This window comes from Natator depressus, chromosome 9 (assembly GCF_965152275.1).
Source record: "Natator depressus isolate rNatDep1 chromosome 9, rNatDep2.hap1, whole genome shotgun sequence".
NCBI classification, from domain to species: Eukaryota; Metazoa; Chordata; order Testudines; family Cheloniidae; genus Natator; species Natator depressus.
The window spans coordinates 32,670,552-32,693,391 of NC_134242.1; the positions used below are offsets into that span (position 1 = coordinate 32,670,552).

At 39.0% G+C, this 22,840-nt stretch overlaps 2 protein-coding genes across 2 annotated transcripts in view; one reads left to right on the top strand and one right to left on the bottom strand.

Annotated features, from left to right (window-relative positions):
- SLC16A14 (solute carrier family 16 member 14) overlaps positions 1 to 15,477 on the top strand; it is a 26,909-nt gene extending 11,432 nt beyond the window's left edge. The window contains exons 3-5 of the mRNA XM_074963853.1: positions 1,168 to 1,311; positions 6,972 to 7,967; positions 15,012 to 15,477. Of these exons, the coding sequence (XP_074819954.1) occupies positions 1,168 to 1,311; positions 6,972 to 7,967; positions 15,012 to 15,160 (1,289 nt within the window). The 3' untranslated portion in view covers positions 15,161 to 15,477. The remainder of the gene's footprint in view (positions 1 to 1,167; positions 1,312 to 6,971; positions 7,968 to 15,011) is intronic.
- A 3,159-nt stretch (positions 15,478 to 18,636) lies between these two features.
- The window catches only part of FBXO36 (F-box protein 36), a 72,655-nt gene continuing 68,451 nt past the window's right edge, over positions 18,637 to 22,840 (bottom strand). The window contains exon 4 of the mRNA XM_074963854.1: positions 18,637 to 21,242. Within this exon, the coding sequence (XP_074819955.1) occupies positions 21,060 to 21,242 (183 nt within the window). The 3' untranslated portion in view covers positions 18,637 to 21,059. The remainder of the gene's footprint in view (positions 21,243 to 22,840) is intronic.

Here is a 22,840-nt window from a genome sequence, read left to right on the forward strand (position 1 = left end):
GCACTGGCACTGGAGATATACTGGCATGTTATAGCTGGCAAGCCCTAGATTTAAGTGTCAGGGAGCTGTTGAAAGGGTGTTCCAGAGGGCTCAAAAGTTTAGAATTCATTTTCCTTGCTGTCCAAAAGAGCCCATCTGTTGATCTTTAAGCATGGAACAAGACCCATCTTTTCTCAAGAATTTAGTTAATGGGGAATGGACCAATTATGTTATTAAATTCTGTACATGTATCTAAGTCATAACAGAGTACATTTTATAGATCAGTAAATAAATCAAATCAATTAATTAATTACTTAAATACAGTATCTCCACCGCTCCAGAGACTGTGAAACAGCAACAAATCAAACTAAAGGGTGGATCTTTTCTGTAAGATATGGCCTTCATTTTCACACATTTTGAGTCAGCACAATGTTTCTCAGCTGTACTGGATAAAATGTTTCATTTCAGCTGGATCATGACACCTCTGGGAGAGAGAAAGCCAGTGTGAATGTGGTCCTTGAGTTGAGGAAATCCTTCTTTAGAGCAGGGAAGCAGACATTTTCACATTGCAACAGACAAATTACTTGGTCTTCTGCTTAACTCACATCTTGCCTAATGAATCTCTTGAGGAATGTAGATTCAGTGGCTAGAATCTTCATTCCACCTGAAACTACAGTGTGTGGGGAGGGGAATACTGCAGGTAGAGGGAGGCAGTTGCGGTTCCCTCATCCCAGAGGAGCGGGGGTTGGGGAGAATAGCTGGATCGGGGAAGCAGCTACACCATCACTGTGGACTTTCCTCTAGCAGAGAATTAAACTCCTGAGGGAGAATTCTTTGCTGACCGTTTTTCACTAATTTGGTAGAAGCAGCATGAAGTGGACTTAGGAACAGGATTCTGTGGTCTACTAAGTGTTTGCACTATCATAAGCCACTGCAGGTGAAATAAAGAACTTTGAATTTAGGTATTGGCAGAGTTATTAGCCAAGGGCCTAAAGGGATTAACTGAATGACATTTTTGAGGGCCTAAAGGGGTTAAGAGGAAAAAATAATCCTTTTAATTGCATTTAACAATTTCAATTAAACTGTTTCATATTTTGTTTGAAAATGATAATTAAGACTTTAAATAAGTTTCACAGTAAGGGCTTTACACTAATCTTTTAGCAAATTCTTCTTCATGTTCTGTGACAGGTCCTTTCATTGGTTTATTCATTAACACATGTGGGTGCCGCAAGACAGCAATAATTGGCGGGATCTTGAATGCCCTAGGCTGGGTATTGAGTGCCTATGCCTCAAATGTACATTACCTCTTCATTACATTTGGCGTGACAGCTGGTAAGCAATATTTATATTTGAAAATTCTTTTAAATAGTGTCAGTGTCTTCTGGAAGTCTATTTGCTGAGAACACGAGAGAAGCGAAGATCGCTCTTGGGTCATTTTAACATTTGATTTTTTTTAAACTTCTGATAAAGTGATTTTAGGTGGGGAAATACCATTTAACAATTTTTCTTTTAGTTTGCAAGCACAGTTTCTTAGTTTTTTTAGTTAGCTTGCACAGTCAGACTAATGTTATTGTTCTATAGTTTTAGACGTAATAGGCAAGATTCTGCTCTCAGTTGGAGGTCAGTGGAGTTATTCCAAATTAATACTGAGGCAAGTGATAGATGGTAGTCCAGTGGGCCTGATTTCTATTCCACATTAGTGTAACTCCATTGTCTTTAACAGAATTATACCAATGAAAGTGAGAGCAGCGTCGGATCGAATGGCTATTTTTGTCATGCAAGTTCTATCATTCAGCATGTGAAGATGTTTTGTCAGTGGTGGGATGGCACAGAGGTCACCCAGGCATGCCACCTTTCAGTCAGGGATGGCACCACAGGCAGGTCCTGCCTTGGTTTATAAACAAGTCCAGAAAGACCTTTTTTAGTCAGAGAGCACCCCCTCTTCCAAGGGTCTAATTTATTAGTAACAGTCATAAGCATAACTAGGACCTTACTCAGATAAACTGGGGACATTTGTCATCTCAGGCTCAGTCCTGCTAGTTCCTTCCTTCAAGATAGTCTTTCTTCCTGTGCCTGGAAACAGTCTCTTATTTTGTTCTGGAACCTTTCCCCATTCCTTCTTTAGATTCCTCCTTTTCTGTGCTTCCTTAAGCAGGAGTCCTTAACTTGGAACTGTGCTGTATTCCTCCCCCCCCCCCCCCTTAAACTGAAGTTCCTCCCCAGCTCTCGTCTCTGAAAGTGGGTTCTTTTTATCAAATCTTCTGGTCCTTCTTAAGCTGGAGCCCTCAGTTCTTCTTCCTGGAGCTGAGTTGTGGGTTAGTCAACTGTAAGGCCTTTGCCAGCTTCTCCCTCAGCTGGCTCTTTCCCTTAATTAGCCCTCTAGGTGCTCCACAGATCAGCTTTTCCCTACTGATATCTCCTAGTGTCTGCTCTGATATGAGGGAGGAGGCTATCTTTATGCTGGTCCCCTTCCCCCAGTTTATCCGCAATTTGTTGGGGGAAAGGGGAGCTCTGCCCCACCCTCTCTGAAAGGCTCCTGGTCCTGGGCTCTTAAAGAGACAGTGATGGGATTTACTCCCACTCACCACTCATTCCGAGGATTGCTTCCTCTCTATCCATATCTCCCATATATATATATATATATATATATATATATATATATATATATATATATATATACATACACACACACACACACACACACACACACACACACACACACCCCACACTTTATATCTATATATAGATGGGCTGACCTCTAGGCAAAACTGCCTTTAAAGGGCAGACTATCCTATCACAAAGCTTCCCCCTCAAGAGCCAATCTATATCCAAAATGTAGACTCGATCAAATTTATCATTTAGCCATGTTCCCCAGACAGGGAGGCACTTTTTGTTTAGCTGCTACCAGGAAGTCAACCAGTATGCTTGGCAACATCCTTATCATGGCAACCAGTCCTTGACAATACCCTTATTTTCATCAGAAAAAATTAAGTAACCAGGATCTGAGGTTCTCTCTGTTGTATGTAGCCCATAGGATGCATGTGGTCATCCATAGTCCATGGCATGTCATAATTTACACCAGGCACCTGTGTACCTAGATGGTAGAATCTCTTTGCCACCTCCTGTGTTATCAACAGAACTGGTATTTCACAACAAATAAACTTTTCTGTGGTAGTGGCCTCCTGGTCTTCTGGAGAGGAGTCTCCCTGGCTGCACACATCTAAGTTAAGGATCTCTCTGTTGAGGTTCAGATCCCTTTTAGGGTTTCCAAAAAACAGAGACTGTACTGTTTTGCTCACAGCTTATGGTATCTCACTTAGCAACACCCACTTCTGTTCTTTCTTCTGCCACACTATTTTATGGATGATATTCAATATGTGAAAATAACCTTTATCTTCCTTTTTCTTTGGGGTAGAGCTCTTTGGTGGTTTTTTTTTTTGGCAGGGGTGTGGTTGTGGCTTTGCCTTGTAGCTTTGTCACTGTTGCATGTCTTTGGATTTATGATCTTAGCTTCAATCAACTCATGTACCTTCTGGCTCAATCCACTTTTTGTTGTAGTGGCTTCACCCAGCATGATTCCAGTTCTTTTCACAAGGTGGTCACTTCAGTCTAGAGGCTCTCCAGCTCTTTACCTTTAGCCAAATTGGTGTAACTTTACTGAGATGCAGCCAAACCTTTTTACCATACCACAATTTCTCTTGCTCTCTTACAGAAAATGACATAGGGATGTCAGTTAATGGGAAAACCATTTACACTTTTAATGAGCACAGTAGAAGAATATAAATTAGTGTGTGTGTATATATATATCTCCACTGAAATGAAGGAATTGTAGCAAGCCTAAGAGATGACTAAACTTATAAAGGAAGGGTTTGGTGATATGTTCAGAGTGAGGACTACATCTTTACAGCACTATACCATAAGCAAAAATCCTTTATGTACAAAAAAAAGTCTCTATTTGCATAGATAGAGGAAGAACATAAGCCTTTGTTGAGCAATGACTTTAGTACACCAAAGGTGTCAGTAGGCTGCTGGCCTGCCTCCCCAGAACAAGGAATGACACCACACCCAGAATCTGGTTCAGGCCCTTTTCTCCAGGGCTTCAGCTTTATTACTTCTACAGAAAGCTAGCACAGCACATCAATCATTCCAGCCTCTAACTCCAGAGTTTTCTACAGAGGCTTACTGTTCCCTCGAGGTTTGCACTGTACAGGACACCTGCCTGAGAATTATTCAGAAACCCTCCTCTTCCCCCTTGCTCCCCAATCCAGGGGCTTCCTGCCAGAGCCTCCCTGCTCCTGGAAGCTCTTGCCTCAGTTCTTCTTCCAACTCTCTGCCTGGGAGTTACCCTGCTCTAGGGAAACTGCTTCCTATAACTACTCTTTCAGGAACCTCCCCACAGCTGTCTCTCAAATAGCCTGCTTGCTGGCTTTCATAATCATCACCTAATCCATAGCTTTTCAGTCTCAGCTGGGAGGTAGCTGAGTCATCACAGATGAGTCTGGGCCCAACTCCCCTTAAGGGATCAGCTGCCCTGACAAGGACTATCTTTCCAAACTCATTAGTCACATATTGTAGATTGTTGTAACTTCTCAAATGGTCTGAGCTTTTAACACACTGGTTGTCTGTCACACACTAGAGTACCTCCAATCCCAGAATCCCTCATCAGAAGGTAGTTATTCACAGCTGTGAGACAGGATGGCAGACATGACTGCAAGGAATAATTAAGGGATAATTTTTGTGTTTCTTATGTGAGCAACACTTCCATTGAAGAGGCTCTGGATGTAATGTCTCTAGAAAGATGCATTTGCAACATGAAGCAAGGTATAGTTCAGGCTCTCACTGAGCTCAACTGGTGGAAAAAAGATTTGATTTTTGGTCTTTCCCAAAAGGATAAATCAGAAACTACAAGTTGTGTGAAAAAGCTAAGAGTGATGAATATGGACAAAATAAATCTTTTTGGAAATTTTGGCGAGATTGAAATGAAGCTGCCTGCCCCCAAAAATCCTTTAAAGAAATTTCTACAAAATCCGCAGAATTTCTGTAAAGAATTTTCTTCTGCTTTTCTATTCTGGTTGGTATCATTTTACTGATTCTATTAGAGATCACAATGATATCAAAACAGTGATGTACAATTAACTCTTATCAGGGCAGGGAGCCTTACCTGTACGACTCTTTCCTTATATCTGGAGTACCCTTCGGTACAAAGGAATCAATTCTCTTTTTTTCATCCTTCCAAGGAAACCAGACCAAAACTATTGAATTGCAGAATGTAATATGTAGAAATAAATAGCTAACATGAAAACCATATCTGTGTTCTCTAGAGAAATCTGAATGGGTGTTTCAAGTGAGATTGAGAAGAACTAAGACACTATCAGTGGAGTAATTCTGGTAAAAAAAATTGGAGATGTCAGGGATATTCCTCTGCAATGCCATGAGACCTCCCTTCACTGCAACACCAAAAAAGGTTCCCACACCTGTTGTTTTCTCTCCATTGCCCTTAAAAAAAGCACTTTCTTACCTTGGCCTCCAACCAGCAGTGCAGTTAGTATTCAGGTGGCTCATTGCATGCCCACCCTCCTGCTAACACCATCAGTTTATTTTTTTTCCTCTTCCCAACTCCTCTTGATGTACAGTCTTCCTAGACCCACCTATTTCCAACAAACTCCTCCAATGTCTTCTCTCCAACCCGCAGGCTCATCTCCATGAATCTCTCCCATCTTTCTCCCCAGACTCATTCTAACCCTCTCAATACAAAGCCCCTCATTCTCTCTTCCCCAAACTGCCTCACACCCCAGGCTCTTTCACCTCCCCCACATCCTTCCAGCTTCTTGTCCCTTTCTCAAAATATCCCTCTTGGCTTCCCCTATGTCCTCTCCAGTGCCTGTGCACACCAACAGCTGTCTCCCCTTTGTCCTGGCCCCACATCCCCCATAGCTGTGTCTCCTGGTTTTGGCCTAAGGGAAGGGAATAGAGGGAGCCAGACCCCTTCAGCTCCTCAGACCCTCATATCTGGAGGGGAAGGGCCCATATAAGGATCCTGAAATGCCTGTCCAGCAATGGGAGAAGAGGGGACAGAGAGCCCTCTGTTGGCCGGAGGGTACAATTACAGCTGCCACACCTATCTATTAGCTGCTGTGGTAATATCTTTTATTCTTAGCTTCTCCTCTCTGTCCTCTCCCCTACACAGCCAGCAAAAATCAGGGGGCAGAAAGGGGGAAGAGGGAATGGCATTGTCAGCCCCCTCCCTCACAGCTGAAAGTTAAGGGGAGATGTTCCCCTCCGTCATCTTCTATTATTACACCTATAGATACTGTGTTGCATGCAGTGTTGCAATGGGCTTTGGATCAGGCAACAAATGCAGCCCATGGAGTTCTAAAATGTGTCCTACAGTCACCCCACCCTGTAGTTGCAAAGTGAGGAAAAACTGACTAGCTGCAGGTTTTCATCACTCGTGAACTTAAAAATCAAGCAATGTCTATTTGCTGTCAAATAAGATACAGGTACAAGTAAATATTATGGCTGTGTGCATATACAATTAAAAATTAAAATCTATGTACATTTATTGCCACCTCTACCACTGACTTGCTGCATAACCTTGGGCTTGTTACTTGGGACCTGATTTTCAGAAGTGCTGAACGCTCACAGCTTCTGATGATGTCATATTGAGATATGACTGCTCAACACCTCTGAAAATATCAACAGCCATTAGCCTCAATATGGCTCGGTTTTTCTATATGTAAAATGGGACAATACCTACTTTGCAAGGATTAATTAATTTGGTTTGGAAAGTACTATGAATACCGGATTAAAGTAAATGATAAATGCAAAGTATTTATTTATTATATTTATATACAAATTTGGTATGGTCCTTGTATTACTGGTATGTTGCTAATGTGGCTCTTGCTGCTGCAGAGTTTGGGCATCCCTGTTGTATACCTTGCTAAATCTGGATGATTTCAGTAGAGTAGCATGTGATGTTTTTATTTTCACAGGTGTTGGGAGTGGCATGGTTTATCTTCCTGCAGTGGTCATGGTAGGACAGTATTTTCAGAAGAGAAGAGCACTAGCTCAGGGACTTAGTACCACTGGAACAGGGTTTGGAACATTTCTAATGACCATTTTACTGAAGTATCTGTGTAAGGAATTTGGATGGAGGAATGCAATGTTCATCCAGGGTGCTGTGTCTCTGAACCTGTGTGTCTGCGGAGCGCTCATGAGGCCACTTTCTTCCAGGAAGGATGCCAATGAAAAAGGTGTTAAGAGAAACAGTAGTGAAGATTATCATGCAAAAGCTCTGTTCCACTCTGCAAAGCCCATAAAATCTAATGGGGTATTACATGAAGAGCAAGAAAAAAAAGAAGGGCCAGCTAATGACGAAGTGCTTGATAATATTCAAGCTATGAAGTGCAAAGGTAAAACCAGACGTGGAAAGCATTTGTATGCTCTTTGCATTCTCAAGAGAGTGAGCCAGCTGACTGTTACAATCAAGAAGGGGTTTGGAACATGGTACTCCAGCTACTTTGGGGCTGCATCACTTTTTACCAATAGAGTATTTGTGGCCTTTGTGTTTTGGGCATTGTTTGCATACAGCAGCTTTGTTATTCCTTTTATTCATCTTCCAGAAATCGTCAAACAGTATAATTTATCCACACAGAATGATGTATTTCCTTTGACCTCGATTATAGCCATAGTTCATATATTTGGTAAGGTGATCCTTGGAATCATCTCTGATTTACCCTGCATCAGTACTTGGAATGTCTTTCTGACAGCTAACTTCACTCTTGTCACCTGTATTCTTATTTTGCCATTAATGCATACATATATTAGCCTGGCAATGGTTTGTGCCCTAATAGGATTTTCCAGTGGATATTTTTCTCTCATGCCTGTTGTGACTGAAGATTTAGTGGGGATAGAGCACCTTGCAAATGCTTACGGCATCATACTTTGTGCCAATGGGATATCTGCACTGCTAGGACCACCATTTGCAGGTAAATAGTTCAAGTTTCAAATCAAAATGCATATCTGTGACTATATCTGAATTATTATATACTTGTGATATTATAATAATGTGGATAACAAAATTACAGCAGCTCCCACTCTGACTAGTGTCCCATTTTACATGTATGTGTTTACAGAAGACATTCCCCACCCTCAGTACAAACTGCCATCCTTGCAAGTCATTCTAGCTCTGTTACAAACTGTCATTTTTATGGTACATTGTTTAAAATAATTGTATATAAAAATTTTCTAGCATAGAAAGGATTAACATACAGGGCCGGCTCTAGGTTTTTTGTGGCCCCAAGCTCAGGTGGTGCTGGGGCTTGCAGGCGGTGCTGGAAGCAGAGGGAGTGATGTCACCTTCTCCCAGCGCCTGCAAGGGCTTTACCTCCTCCTCCGCCCAGCCGCGCAGAGAAGCCCCGATATAAGGGGTGGCACAAGGCAGCGCAGCAGCCAGTGCGCAGATGAGGCAGCGCAGCCCTGGCTCCCCGGCAGGACTCGCCCTCTCCTCCCCAGGTAGTGGCTGGGCCCTGGCAGCTCAGCATCCCGGGGCTGAGGCTTCCCCTTCCCACTGCGGCCGGGGGCGCACTACCCTCGCCCTGTCTAAGTGGCGCAGCTCCGAGAGCGCAACTGCCCCGAAAAGAAAAGGGTGGCTGGAATGCCGCCCCTGGAAATGTGCCGCTCCAAGCACGTGCTTGCTTTGCTGGTGCCTAGAGCCGATCCTGTTAACATATTTACTCCTGTGTTTGTGTATCACAGTTTACACTTGAAGCATGCATATCTCCAGATGAGAAATATGCTGTAGTAAGAATTGCCACTGTGCATCACGGGAGGGAGATTTCATCAGTGGGGAGCACAGACTGGTTTGTACCATCACCTTCTATGGTGGGTCCACCAGGTAGATTTAAATTGTGTTTGTGCTCCAGCAGCATAAGCTGCCCAATGGATGTGCTGATAAAGCTCATCACCAGCTGCCTTGGCTTTGGCCGATTATCAGCCAACACTGTCCATTTTGGGGACTATATTGCATGCTCCCCCTCACCCCTGGGAGAAGTGAAATTGCAAGCACTGCTACAGCTCCCCTCAAATGAACTTAGAGGGAATCAAGCCCCTTCACTGTAAGATATCCAGTACAGAGGAATGGGGAGGCAGGTGACAAAAATACTCCCTAAAAATAATACTTTGGCCCAGACTGTGACTGTCTTTTTTGGGTGCATGAGTCAGAAGAAAGCAATAAGGTGCAATAGGTCATCTTCAGTAGGGGATAACATGGTCACTGAGCTGGGCTAGAGCCACCACCAGCACTGGGAGATCTATAGTCCCTCTCTCTTTCTCTGTACCTGTCAGCACTGCTGTAATGATGTAGACAAGAACACATGCTGAATCCTTTCAAAGGGGAGCAAAACTACAACTCTTCGATGCATTTTCCCAAACCCTGTCAGCCAGAATTGAGCCCAGTAAGAGTTAACATGTACATATCTCAAAGGAGAATTTGGCCTTTAAATAATTAAAAAAAAGATACAGTGATTGCTCTAAAACAGCTAGCCCTTCAGCTTTTATATTATGAACCAATGTGAATAACATGGTAACAGGAGTTTATTTTGTGTATGGTGTTTTGTGTTTCAAACCTTTTGAAACCATCTGAATGAAGAATTGAACTGCATCAGTCAAGGAATTGAGGTTGCCGTATGGGCTGTCACGATGCTGAACTCATACTTCTTGAGAAAGATCTTAGAAGGACTTTAACTATATGTGGGTTCTTAAAAGCCTTGTTTTCCTTGAACAAGAAATGTGGACAGCTCATTGAAATGTGCTTGTACAAACAGCAGTTGTAACAGTGTCCTGACTTAACTTGCCTGGCACAGATGTGGTATCAAGCATTCCAAAGAGGAAATAGTGAGGCAATAGCGAAGACTAAGTGAAGCAACAGTTGGCTTCAATTTCCAGTGTTATTTTAGCTCAGATCTGTTAGATGCAGGTTGTGGCAGGTATATAATTTTGGGGCCAGCATTGGTTAGCTTCTGCAAATTTGAGCCCTCCTTTATTCTAAACTTTCAGTGGAGAGAGTGAAGCTATTTTTAGAGATTGTTCAATATAGAAAACATATTGCATTTTAAGTTTTTAGGTGATCTACCACAATCTTAATATTGTTAAGTAATATTGTTATTTATTACTTGAGCTCAGAACACCAGGATGTGAAGATATACAGAACAAGTTTTCTAAAATATCTCTTTTCAGTGAAACTGCAGCATTTAAAAACATTTCTCATTGGCACATGTCTGCCAGAAGACTTGCTTGTGTTGATCTTGGGCAGAATTTTAATAATTTAAACTCAATTTCTCCTCTTCTAGAGGCCCATGTTCCATAGGAGGCCAGCATATCCCCGAAGTAGGGTGGTGTTAGCCACAAAGGTGTATGGCCAGAGCTGCCTTGGCAGTTGTTCCATAATTGTCCTTTATGGGGTTTCTTCAGAAGCATCTAATTCTGGCCACTGTCTGTGAGAGGATATGGACCAGATGGAACATCGATCTAACCTAACATTACAAATCCTGTGTATTGATTCAGTGCATCTCTTCAGAAGTATCTGTTAGCAGCATTCCTATGAGCTCTGGCCATAAACTAAAGCTTCCCCCAGTAGGGAGTTACACAGGGTCACCTGGAACCCACAGCTCCAACCCTAAAACTTCCAGAATCTCAAGGAATATGAAACCAAATCCCAGTTTATTAACAGTAATAGAGGAAAACAAATTAAAAAAAACAAACAAAAATCAGGCAAATCCCATACCCTGAAACTGGGCTCTTTTGTTAGGCTCTTTACTACAGGCCATTGCTTAACAAGAGCTTCCCCCACACTGATTTCCCCAGACATCTCTTTTAAGCTTAAACTAGTTGCTGAATGGCTGGGCTGTCACAGGGGTGTGTTATCTGGGCCAAATAATCCACCATCTGTGCCAACTGCCTCATACAACCAATAAAATTGTTGCATGCAAATTAGCTATAGCGTAAGGGTGGTGATAGGTTAAGTTACCTCTGCTATCATAATGGTCTAGGTTCTTGGTGTGGCATAGATATATGCCTTGCTGTCACACAGGTGTAATTTGTAAAGTAAAAAATGGTTGAGAACTTAAAAATTGGATGGCAACAGACCACAAATCCCAGTGATGATTGAACCTGCTGGTATGTTAAACAAAAAGAGCTCTCAACCATGCTTGTAGCTGTTTCCATTGCTTTACATTGACTCAACAGACATTTTAGGCTTCATAGTGACACAGAATCCAGCAATATTATTACATAGACTGTTACATAGATAGTGGAGAGGATTCCTAGACTGCACACCTGTTAAAAGAATAGCACTCTACTGCACTATTTATCTACCCTATTTGTATGAAATCTATCACCACAGCATCAGAAGAAGTCCTTATAGACATTAATATATTTATCTTTACAACACTCCCGTAGAGAAGTATTATCCTCATTTTACAGATGAGGAAGCTGAGGCACAAAAATAAGGTAACTAGTCCAAGTTCATACACAAAAATCAGGAGTAGAGTCAGAAATTAAACCTAGATCTCTGGGTCTCAGTCCAGTACCCTAACCACAATAATTTAACACCCACAAATTCAGTTGCCATTGGTAGTAGGTAGCAGGAAGGGGTAATGTATGACTCCTTGCACCAACTTTTATTAACCTGGCCCCATGATTGACTCACTCAAGAACATAAGACTTGAGTAGTATAATGTTTTAAATTTACTTTTAAAAAATAAATTGTTTTCAATCGTCTTATGATATAATTAACCAAAACTACATTTTTGCTTTCATTCATTCCGATGAAGTGAGCTGTAGCTCACGAAAGCTTATGCTCAAATAAATTGGTTAGTCTCTAAGGTGCCACAAGTACTCCTTTTATTTTTGCTTTCGACACCAGAGAGTAGTTTCATTACATAAACATTTATTTTGTAACTAGTATTAAATGCGACATATATTAGGTAAGGTTATTTTCTTGAAGGAGGGAAATGATATTATTTCCAACATTTGGTCTAAATAATGTACAGATCAAGAGTCTTGTTCATGAGACAATTTTTCATACTATTCCACAGAAACTGTATCTTCCTGTGGGAACAGTGACCGTACTTTGCATGTTATAGAGCATTTCATCAGAAGATTTGACTATGTTTTACAAATATTAATTAGTTATCACAGCTACCCAGTGATTTGGATAAGTATTTTATACCCATTTTACATTTGGGTAAACTAAGCCACAGAAGAATGTATTGAATGCACAAGATCACACAATGAGTCAGTGGCACAACTGGGAGTAGGACCCAGGACTTTTCTTTAACTATTAGACAATACTCTGTCCCTTGGAAAATAGAGAAGATGATGGACTGTACTTTTTCTCTTTGTCCCAGTAAATTTTATGCTTTGTTAATTCAGCTGTTTTTTCCCTCATGAACAAAGTTAACCTCCTAATTGTGCAATATGCCGGGCATAATTCCAGGAGTAGAGGAAGAGGGGTGCCAGCAGGGAACAGAGCAAACTAAAAGAGAAGAGGAGATACCTATGCAGTTATACATAAGGCAAATTTGTGAAGTCATATTTAAAAGAGATTGTCAACATTACAGCAGCCCAAATAAAAGGGTCACACATTCTGACAATGTGCATGCCTGTTTACGCCATAATTAATTACCATTATTAGGCCCTCATCCTGGAGCTCTTATGTGCACAAAACTCCCATTGAGGTAATTGGGAATTTTATATGACTGAAGACTGCAGGATTGGGCCCTTCATGACTTGGGCTCAATTGTATCTTCAACCAATCATATGCAACAGCAATTAGAACGCATGCTGTGGTCCTTTTTAAGACAATACTCCCATAAACATCAGAGGGAGTTCCATCTACGCAATGACTGTCAGATTGGGCCTATTGACTTCACCGGGAACTTTATGCATGTATTCAAGTACCTATATTGGCCTTCTGTATTTAGTACCAACTCCATCACCTACAAAATCACATACATATATCGTAGCTGGGTTAAGTAAAATAAACTGGGTGAAATTCACCCTGTGTACAGTGCTAGCATGAGTCCTATGTGTAAGTTAAACCTTCATGCTTCCCTTTACACAGAGGTGAATTTCACCCAGAGAGTTTTTCTGGACTTTTGAGTTAGCAGTCCTGACAGAATAGATTTTTTTCCATTTAAAATTATTTCCTTCACCTTTTCTTTATTATAATCAGAATTTTTAAAACAACATGCAGAAGTGGCAGGGACAATATGGGTCAGAGAAAGAACAACAATTAAATAGGGTTAGCCAAGCTAGCCCCTTTTGTACTCAGAAGGATGTTAGAAGCAATTTGCTTTATTCCTATCTGTAGCTGCTGGTATAGGATTTATATTTGTTGTCTGGGCTGGAGTTGATGAAGATTGGAGAAACAGAAGCATTCAGAATTTGGTGATCTAGCTGTGCTATTGGGATTTATGTACCAAACAAGGATCAAAATCATACATGAAAGAAATCTGAATAAAACAGACGGTTTGAGTTACAGACTTTAGCAAATGAACAGTGTAGGGTCTTCAGATACCTGTATCACACATCCAGAGACTTACGGGAGCCTAGGACTAATTTAGTCTACCTGAGTTTTGAATTTTTGAGTCGTTCACTATCTGTGACTTGTTCTAGAGCTTGGATGGAGGACTGAAAACACCTCCGTTTACTATTTACATAGTTAGGATGATTGAATAGCAGATTGATTAGGAGTCTGGGAGCCAGGAGCTCCTAAAGTTTAATACCACCTCTGCAACTAACTCACTGTATGGCTTGGGGTAATTTCTTACATGTCAGTTTCCCATCTGTAAACTGGGATAGTAATACTGATCTTTCAATATGGGCCTGATTCTCCACTGCCCTGTACCTTGTATAACCATTTATACCTGTGCAAATGTGAATGTAAAATGGTCATTCTGATTTAGCGGCATTTTACATCGATTTTCCACAGGTGTAAATGACTATACCAGGTGCAAAATAGTGGAAAATCAAGCCTGTAAAGTGCTTTGTAAATGTTAAATATTAAATTAAATACTAAATATCATGAGCCAGATCCTTACAGTGTAAATCAGTATAGCTCACTGAAGTTAATGAAGCTATGCTGATTTACACCAGCTGAGGATCAGGGTGTTCCCAAGTGCCTCTGTAGTACAACAACATGTTTTTAAGTTTACTTACAGTTAACACATTCATTGACAAAACTGATATTTTCACAGTTTTCTATTCTTTATTCCAAGAAAGGAGGCTGGATACATATGGAAATAATGTTAGTAGCAGTAATTTGATCACATTTTTCTAGTTATGTGAAAACATTGCCCAAAACAAGAATGGATTAAGGCAGGAAGATTCCAAGTGGAGGGGCCTAAGTTTATAGAAAGAATCTATAAACATAGGCCCCTCCACTTGGAATCTTCCTGCCAGACTTCTAGGATGGCCTCTTGTTTTCACCCACACCTGAGTCCTCGCTCTTTCTGGCAAGTAGGTAGCTCAGCCCAAACTCCCATTCAGCCTTGTGCTGCATCACAGCCTGATGCTCTCCCTCTGAATCATGTTTCCTGTCCCTGGATCTAAAGCATTCTTCCTTAAGCTTCCCCGTCCAAAATGTTTTGAAAGTCCTAACTCCATATACCTCACTTCAGACAGGGAGTGAAATTCTCCCTTATGGAGAGGACCATCAAAAGGCCTGTGCATATCCGAAGCCCCATTTTGAGGATTTAAATGGGATATAAGTGATGCATAGGCCATGGGTTGGCTTTCTGCATAGGACTGAATAAACCACTGTTTTTTATTAGTTCATTTCTGTTATTATTGTCTAGAGATGGAGACAATTTCCACTTCATTTCTTTTTTAAGAAAAAATTGGTGACTTGAATGAAGTGTCACATAATAGGATGCATTCATGAGATAAATATGCAGTGTTTTTTGAACATTCCTGTATTATGTTTCTCTGATATGCTCCCTACTGAAAACTGTCTTGTCCTTGTTTTGCAGGTTGGATCTATGACATCACACAAAAATACGATTTTTCTTTTTACATATGTGGTTTGCTTTACATGGTAGGAATAATCTTTTTACTCATCCAACCTTGTATTCAAAAGAAACAATCAAAAGACAAACCCACTGAAAGCACAAAAGTATAGTTCAATTTATGGAATGTTTTGAAAAGAATATATTGGGTTCATGTCTCTGTTATATAGCAGTATAAAATTGTTATTCTTACAAGATCAACTGCATTGAAGAGCATCACAGTGAATAATGAATGAGCGGCAAAGTGCTGATATTAAATAATTAGTGGAAATGTGCTTGTAAAAGCAAGTTGACTGTCATACTTATGATTCTTTGCTTAGAACTGTCTCTTTAACAAATACAGACGTTAAGAGCTTTCCAGATGTAATATTGCTATTTTTACATTTGGTCAGTGGTTGAAACATTAGTTCTGATTCGCAAAAAGAAAAGGAGGACTTGTGGCACCTTAGAGACTAACAAATTTATTTGAGCATAAGCTTCTGTGAACTACAGCTTCACTGATGAAGTGAGATGTAGCTCACGAAAGCTTATGCTCAAATAAATTTGTTAGTCTCTAAGGTGCCACAAGTCCTCCTTTTCTTTTTGCGAATACAGACTAACACGGCTGCTACTCTGAAACTAGTTCTGATTCTTAACTCATGTACAACAGTTTTACACTGATGAAACTATTGACTACAATGCAGTTATTGCTGATTTACACTGCTGTGAGGAGAGAATCAAGCCTCACATGAATACTTTCCTACTCTTATATTCCAGCTGATCAGAAATTTGTTGTTAAGCACAAGAAAATGGCTACATTTCTCATCCAGCTCACAAGTGTGTCACTACAATACTAATGATAATTCAAGGATACACATAATTTAATATATTTAAAAGAATGTTTCTGTGATATAAAATTGAAGATATCTTATATTTTTCTGAAAACACTCTCCAGTCCAAAGAACTCTTTTTGATGTTTTGATTGCAGAACAAATTATCTATTCTCAGCTCATAAGAGAAATGATAAATGAGGTACTTAAATATATTCTGATACCAAACAGCACTGAAATACAACAAACAAAAACTGGGGAAGGATGGGGCATATTAATGGGGTTCTGCAGCAGAAAGGACAGGCAGCAAAACTAGACAATTTATTGCAAGAGTCTATAAGAAAAGTTAATGCATTCAGGTAGAGTTTATGGGCCGCCCAATTCTGATCTCAATGCAGCCAGAGTCAACTTCAGTAGTTACTCCCAATTTATATTGGTGCCACTGAGAACAAAATCTGGCCTTTCCTATTATTCTAGTTTTGTTTGAATCAGTTTTACACCTGTAACTACATTGGGCCAGACCCAATATACATTGGCATAGGTCCATTGAAGTGGATTTCCATCAACTAATTATCAGGCCCATTGACATCAATGGAGTTATTCCGGATTTACATCAGTGTGAGATCAAAATCAGGTCCTGTGTGCTTAGAGCAACGTTCTGGAAGACTGAACTTGGCCCTACTCTGGTTGCATTTTATCACCATACAGAAAGGGCAGGTCTACACTATGGGGGAAAGTTGATCTAAGCTATGCAATTTGAGTTATGTTAGTAGCGTAACTCAAGTCGAGGTGGCTTAGATCTACTTATTGCAGGGTCCACACTAGGCTATGTCATCTCCCATTGACTCCCCTTACTCTTCTCGTTCCGGTGGAGTACTGGAGTTGACGGGAGAGCGATCTGCGGTCAATTTAGTGGGTCTTCACTTGACCTGCTAAATCGACCCCCGGTAGCTCAATCGTCGAAATGTCAATTTGCTGGTAAGTGGAGACGAGTCAAAGAATTTGCCTATGTGCCGAACAATCCCTTTAATAACTTCCTGTAGCTGATTTGTTGTAAGGGATGTCCGAGATCTAAGACAGTTACCAATATTATGTTATGGCATGTTATGTATAGTTTCCTGATGCTTTGCAGGTGAAACATCTTGCCAAGGATTTTCCAGACTGGAGGATGCTTCCAGAAAAAGTTTGAAGTTCCTGGCTACCTTACTTGTTTACACAGTTTGAAACTGTAAAACATTTTTATTGCAGCCCTTCCTCAGTAATTAATTATTTAACCTAAATAACCAATTTCTCAGGGATAGAACTTGAGAATATTGGGTGAAGCTGGCCAAAGTATGCATTTAGGTTTAGAAACAGTTGCATGGAAGACAGCATGATATTTTATTGAAATTTATTTCACCACAAAAGTTATTAAATTACGACTAATTGTGTTGCAACATAAGAGCACAACATTCACTATGTAAAACTGATCAGATTTTTTCAGTGTTGTTTACTTGCTGTAAAATTAGCTACGTAATGCAAAGCATGGAAAAGAGAAGTGTTTTAACTATTTAAGTGCATTGCCTTGTTTTTTTGACAATATCAAATAACAGAGGGACAATACAGAATGTTTTGTATGGTGCTACATTAATATTTTCCATGCTTTGAGAGACACAACTTGTGATGTAGTGCCTATATTAACTATAAAGTGTCATTTTATTTTCTGGGTTTAAGCTTTATAAAGGTTATTTTTTGTCATAAATGAGGTTTCTGCTTTAGTATTGATTTATGCTGCTGGAATCTATTGAAAACAATTTGTGGTATCCATATAAACAGAACAAATAAGGGGAAGTTATGAGACCAACATCAATTCTTTAAGTGCAGGTTCAATGTCTTGTTTAGTGTGAATGCTGCTGATAGCTTATTTTAATCAAAGTGACTTATTTTGTTGGGTTACTATATATATGGAAATGGTGATCTTCCACCAATTTCGTTTTTTTTTTAAAGATATGTGTCTTTTATACTTCAAACTTCACTTTTCCATTTGTCCAAATTGTTTTTATTTCCATATGACTGTAATGAATTAAATGTTGTTCTTTTAAGATATGTGCATATGTCTTTCTATAGAGCTTCTTCTTCTTTTTGGGATAACTAGATCATGTAATGAGAATAAACTTTATATTATAAAATATTTCAATATTTTTTCCTTTTTTAATTATGCACTTTTTCATTTTAAAAGTAAAAGATACTCCTGCAAAGTAAGGGCTAAATGATTCTCCTCACCTCTGCAGAGGGGACAGAAACCTGGTTGGTCCAGGAAGTGGGGAGATAGCCATTCTTGGCATCATCTCCCTCTCAATCCAGCATAATTACCAATTTAAATTAATGCTGAATTTAGGTGGCTTCTCCTTTCATAATCTGAAAGGCCCCCTGAGCAGATTCTGGGAGCAGAAACTGCCAAGGAAATCCAGGGAAATCTAAATCCACTAAGCTTTCATGAAGGTGAGGAAAGAGGCTCCGTTGTCGAGTAGCTATGCTCGCTATGCATTGCAGTTCTTTATAAATTCCTTTTTTATTTTAGAGTTGCCCTTTGAATTTTTTATTCTCTAAGGACTGGAATCTTGTAAACATAGTATCTTTAAATAAAATCACATAAGTCCTGATCCTACACATTTATGGACACAATGAATTTATAAATGTAAGTAGTCCCAGTGATTTAAAGTGAACCACTCACATGGATAAAGTTAAGAATATGCTTCAGTGTTTGAAAGGTTCAGGGACTTCTTCCGAATGCTCTTTACTATTAGCAAAATATTTAGGGGATATCTATATATAATTCCAGTGCAAAGTAAATTTACTCCGATTAGCACATTTCTTCCAAAATTTAAAGTACTACTAGAATGACATATTCAGAAAAAAATATGAAATAAGAGAAAATATATTTTGGACTATCTGAATAAACCATTTTGTAGAATCTACACTTTTATTTCTTAATTAACAATTTACAGTAGATTTACAAACTGCATTTTTAATACTTGACATTTAAACCAGTTTTTAAAAATCATGGGCCAGCATTGACGATAATGGAGCTATGCAGATTTGCACCACTTGAGAATCTGGCCCAAAGAGAATATGGCATTTGTTCTAAAGTAAAGTAACTGAAGAACATCACAAAAAGGGAAAATATTCTTCTGGCAAACTGTTGGCAAGTAAATAGCTTTATAGCATGAATATGGTCACATTTATCTATAAAGTCCAAGGGTATACCATACTTTGCATGTTTTACAAAGATTAGAAATTTCCATAGAATATATATTTAATACCATTTCACTTTGAATGGTGACCTTGGAGAAGGGGGAAAATGGTGAAAAATTGGCACTAGATACAAAGAATCACAACTTATTTTATGTTTAATATAATGATAATACAAGGCTCCATCAATAAAAAAATAACACACCACCCTGTAAAATTAGAGAAGTTAAAGATCAAAACTTGTCTAACTGCCTTTCATGCTACTGTAATTAGCACCTTAGTTTCATCATTACACTTAGTTTGATCATTTACCAGTGCATCAGTCACCCTGGTGGCCATACTCAGATTATTGTATAAATTGTTAGTGGCATTTGGTCAGGATTAAGTTCCTTATATCTATTCTTACTATAACCAAAATATACATGGCTCTACTAAAACATTTCAAATAACCAGCTACATATTTAAGGGTCCAATCCCAGTAACCCTGTCTCACAAGCGTAGTCCTTACCCATACAATAAGACAACAATAAGTAAGTCTTGGTTTCAATAAGACTACTTTTGTGCATAAGGACCATTTGCATTATAAAAGTTTGTGTTATAAATAAACTAGGTCACCTTGAGCATTTTGGCTTTACTTGGGTGCCTAAAGCTAATCACCTAAATTCATATTTAGGCACCTAAACAAAATGACCTGATTTTCAGAGGTACTGAATACTATGAACTCACATCAACATCAGCTCAACATATAAAATAAATCAGGCCACTTTTTAGTGAATTCAGGTGACTATAGGCATTCCAGTGCAACCACGTTGGCCTTAATTTTTTGTGATGTTATCATTAGTACAGTGCCAAATCCTGCAGGCCTTTCTTAGGAAGACTAACTGAAGTTTGTGGGAGTTTAGCTGAGTAAATCATGCAGCTTTTAGGCCATTTTATGGAAAAAATGCAAGCATTGGTATTAATGCTCAATATTTAAACCTAGTCAATAACACATGGTAGACATTAATTAATAATTTAAAGATAGTAATACTTGACCTCTGGATTGTTGATGTTAATGTTGTAATTAACAACAATTAAGATGAAATTCTAAGCTATGTAAAATATTTTTTAATGGATTTGTCAGCTCTGTTTGGTAGGAACATTATTGATGTGCTACAATGCAAAGAGCCAATAGTAAATATTATTTTATAATTGAAAATATACTTAAGTGAATGTAGAACGCAAAGGTACCAGAGTCACAACACAGGCAACTCTAGTCCATTATCATCAGAAGTTCCTGCATAGACAGAAGCAGTGAAAATTTCACCCATATACCATCCTTCCAGTGTTCCCAAACCATGACCTGAAGTAGCTGTCTAAAAGGAAAAGGGTAATTTGGTATACATACCCATTCAGTTCTTGGTCTCTAATGACGTTTCCCCTTAGTGACAGAGTGCTGATTTGCTTATTTGTTTGAATTTTAGATATCTAGACTACAGAAGACGTTCACTAATTTTAAATTCATTTTAATGTAGTTCAAATTTTGGACCCAAGATACATGCTGGTCACCTTTTAACATTTCACATTTGCCATGGTGGCCAGTAAACAGTCAGCATTTACCAATGGTTTCTAAACAATAAGAACTGACATACCACAGTTCTCCCTATTTCTTAGGAAATAACTGTGGCAACATTATGATATCTGTTGTCAAATGCTGACTGTTCGAATGGTAACCACTGTATATGTAAACTTATTATATCTCAGAGTCAAGAAGTTCAAGGGAGCTTGAACCTTTTCTATTGCTGGTGGTAGCTGGGAGCCTGATTAATAAGATTCCAGTCTATAAAAGGTAATGTTGTTTATGTATTGCTTCCATTATGCTTTACGTCTACTGTTTTAATAGTCTAATTTTTTCCAGTAAAAGTAACCAATTATAATGTAATATACAAGTCCGCACTTGCAACTTTTGCCCATAATGAAAAAGCATGCTGCTTTATTTAGTCTTTGAATCATCTTGTTTCTGCCTCCTTCTTCGGAGCTGCAGCTGAAGCTGAAGCTTGTTTGTGAAGAAGAACTGCTTCCAACCCACTTCCTCTGCCAGTGCTCTCATTTCAGGGGTAATTGTACCACACAAATTCTGCACAATTTTCTCCCACAGTGTGTCAGAGTTGCATATCTATTTATAAGAGAAAGTAGGCAGGGTTAATCTGGTTTAAACAAACATAGCCAGACATATTCAATGTTTACTGACCATTTTGTTTGCAAAAACCCGGCATAGGGCAACTCAGCCCACTGTATATTAAGTTAGCTTTATATATAAGAATGTGATCTTTTGGGAAAAAAATCCCACAGACCTTCTTTAGGTAAATTTACAATAACTTCAGTACAAGTTTTGCCCAAGTAAGGACTGAGTCCAGGTTGTAGGATTTGACCCTTGTTATATGTCTTTGTTGGTCTTGTACATGGTATTATATATTCTGTAAATTATTGTCATGGTTTCTTTCAATATACTGGAGAAAATATTTTCTCCATCTGTTGTGACAAAGAGGACACATAGGGCCACACTGTCCGCTGATATATATTGGCACAGCTCCACTGAAATCCATGGAGCTGTGCTGGTCTATACCAGAAAATTTGGCCCATGTTATTTACAAATCATATCACAAATATATATACAGATGTGTCTGTGGTAAAGAAAAAGGGCCAAATCTATTTATTTGTGGTGTTATACTATCAGACTCTCTGGATTTACATCAGATTAATTTGGCCCAATGGCCCTATGCAACTGAAAGAAGCTTTCACAAGAATTGTGAGCTATTCAGTTCTGGAGATGGGTTGTGATTCCTGGGTGATGCTTCCCACTTTTGAATGACTGCATAAATAGAATGGTGTGGAAACAATCATATAGGCCATTATAGCATAAGCAGAAAGAGTAAATGAAGGTTTTTTTCAGGTATGATACAACCATCATAAAAGAGTAATTATTAGGAAGACTGGGTGCATCAGTATAATCATTATATCCAATCTTTAAAATAAGTGATCCTGGAAGATACTGAATCTGATTCTCTCCTCACATAAGTTTTACAGTGAGTTTATTGGTACAACCCCTCTGTAGTCAATGGAATTGCACTGATGTAATACTACAATTTGGTTCCAATATCTGTTCCACTGCTGAGCAGTGGTGGTTATATTACCAGCATATTATATGCTGGGTTGTCTGACCAAAATAGGAAGACAGGGATCATGGGAAACACTGCTTTAAATATTGCTGAAAGAAGAAAAAGGGATGAATTTTAAAAGTTTTCCTAAAATTTCTGATTGTTATATTTCTCTGTTCTGTTGTGCCTAGAAAATTGGTAATTGTATTAAATTGAAAATATTGGAGACAATCTTTTTAGTACTTCATACACAATATTAAAACATACAGTGCAAATCTCAATTCAATTATTATTGTTTTCTTCTTTCAGTCATAGTGGATTTCAGAATATATAACACAACAGCCAGCTTTCAGTGTTAGAAACTTTGGTGAGATTATGCTCTCTATTACAGTGGCTTAAATTGGAAGTAACTCCCCAGAACTCATGGATTTACACTAGTTTTACACCGGTGTAAGTGTGAGCAAATCAGACTCTATAGTTACAGAACATCAGAAATGTTTATCTTCAGGTTTACATCGTGGATATAGCCCCCTCTGGTGGTTATTTTAGTTCATAGAAAGATAAGTAACAATTTTTACAATTAAAATAATTGCCTTTATAGAACCACTTAAAATCC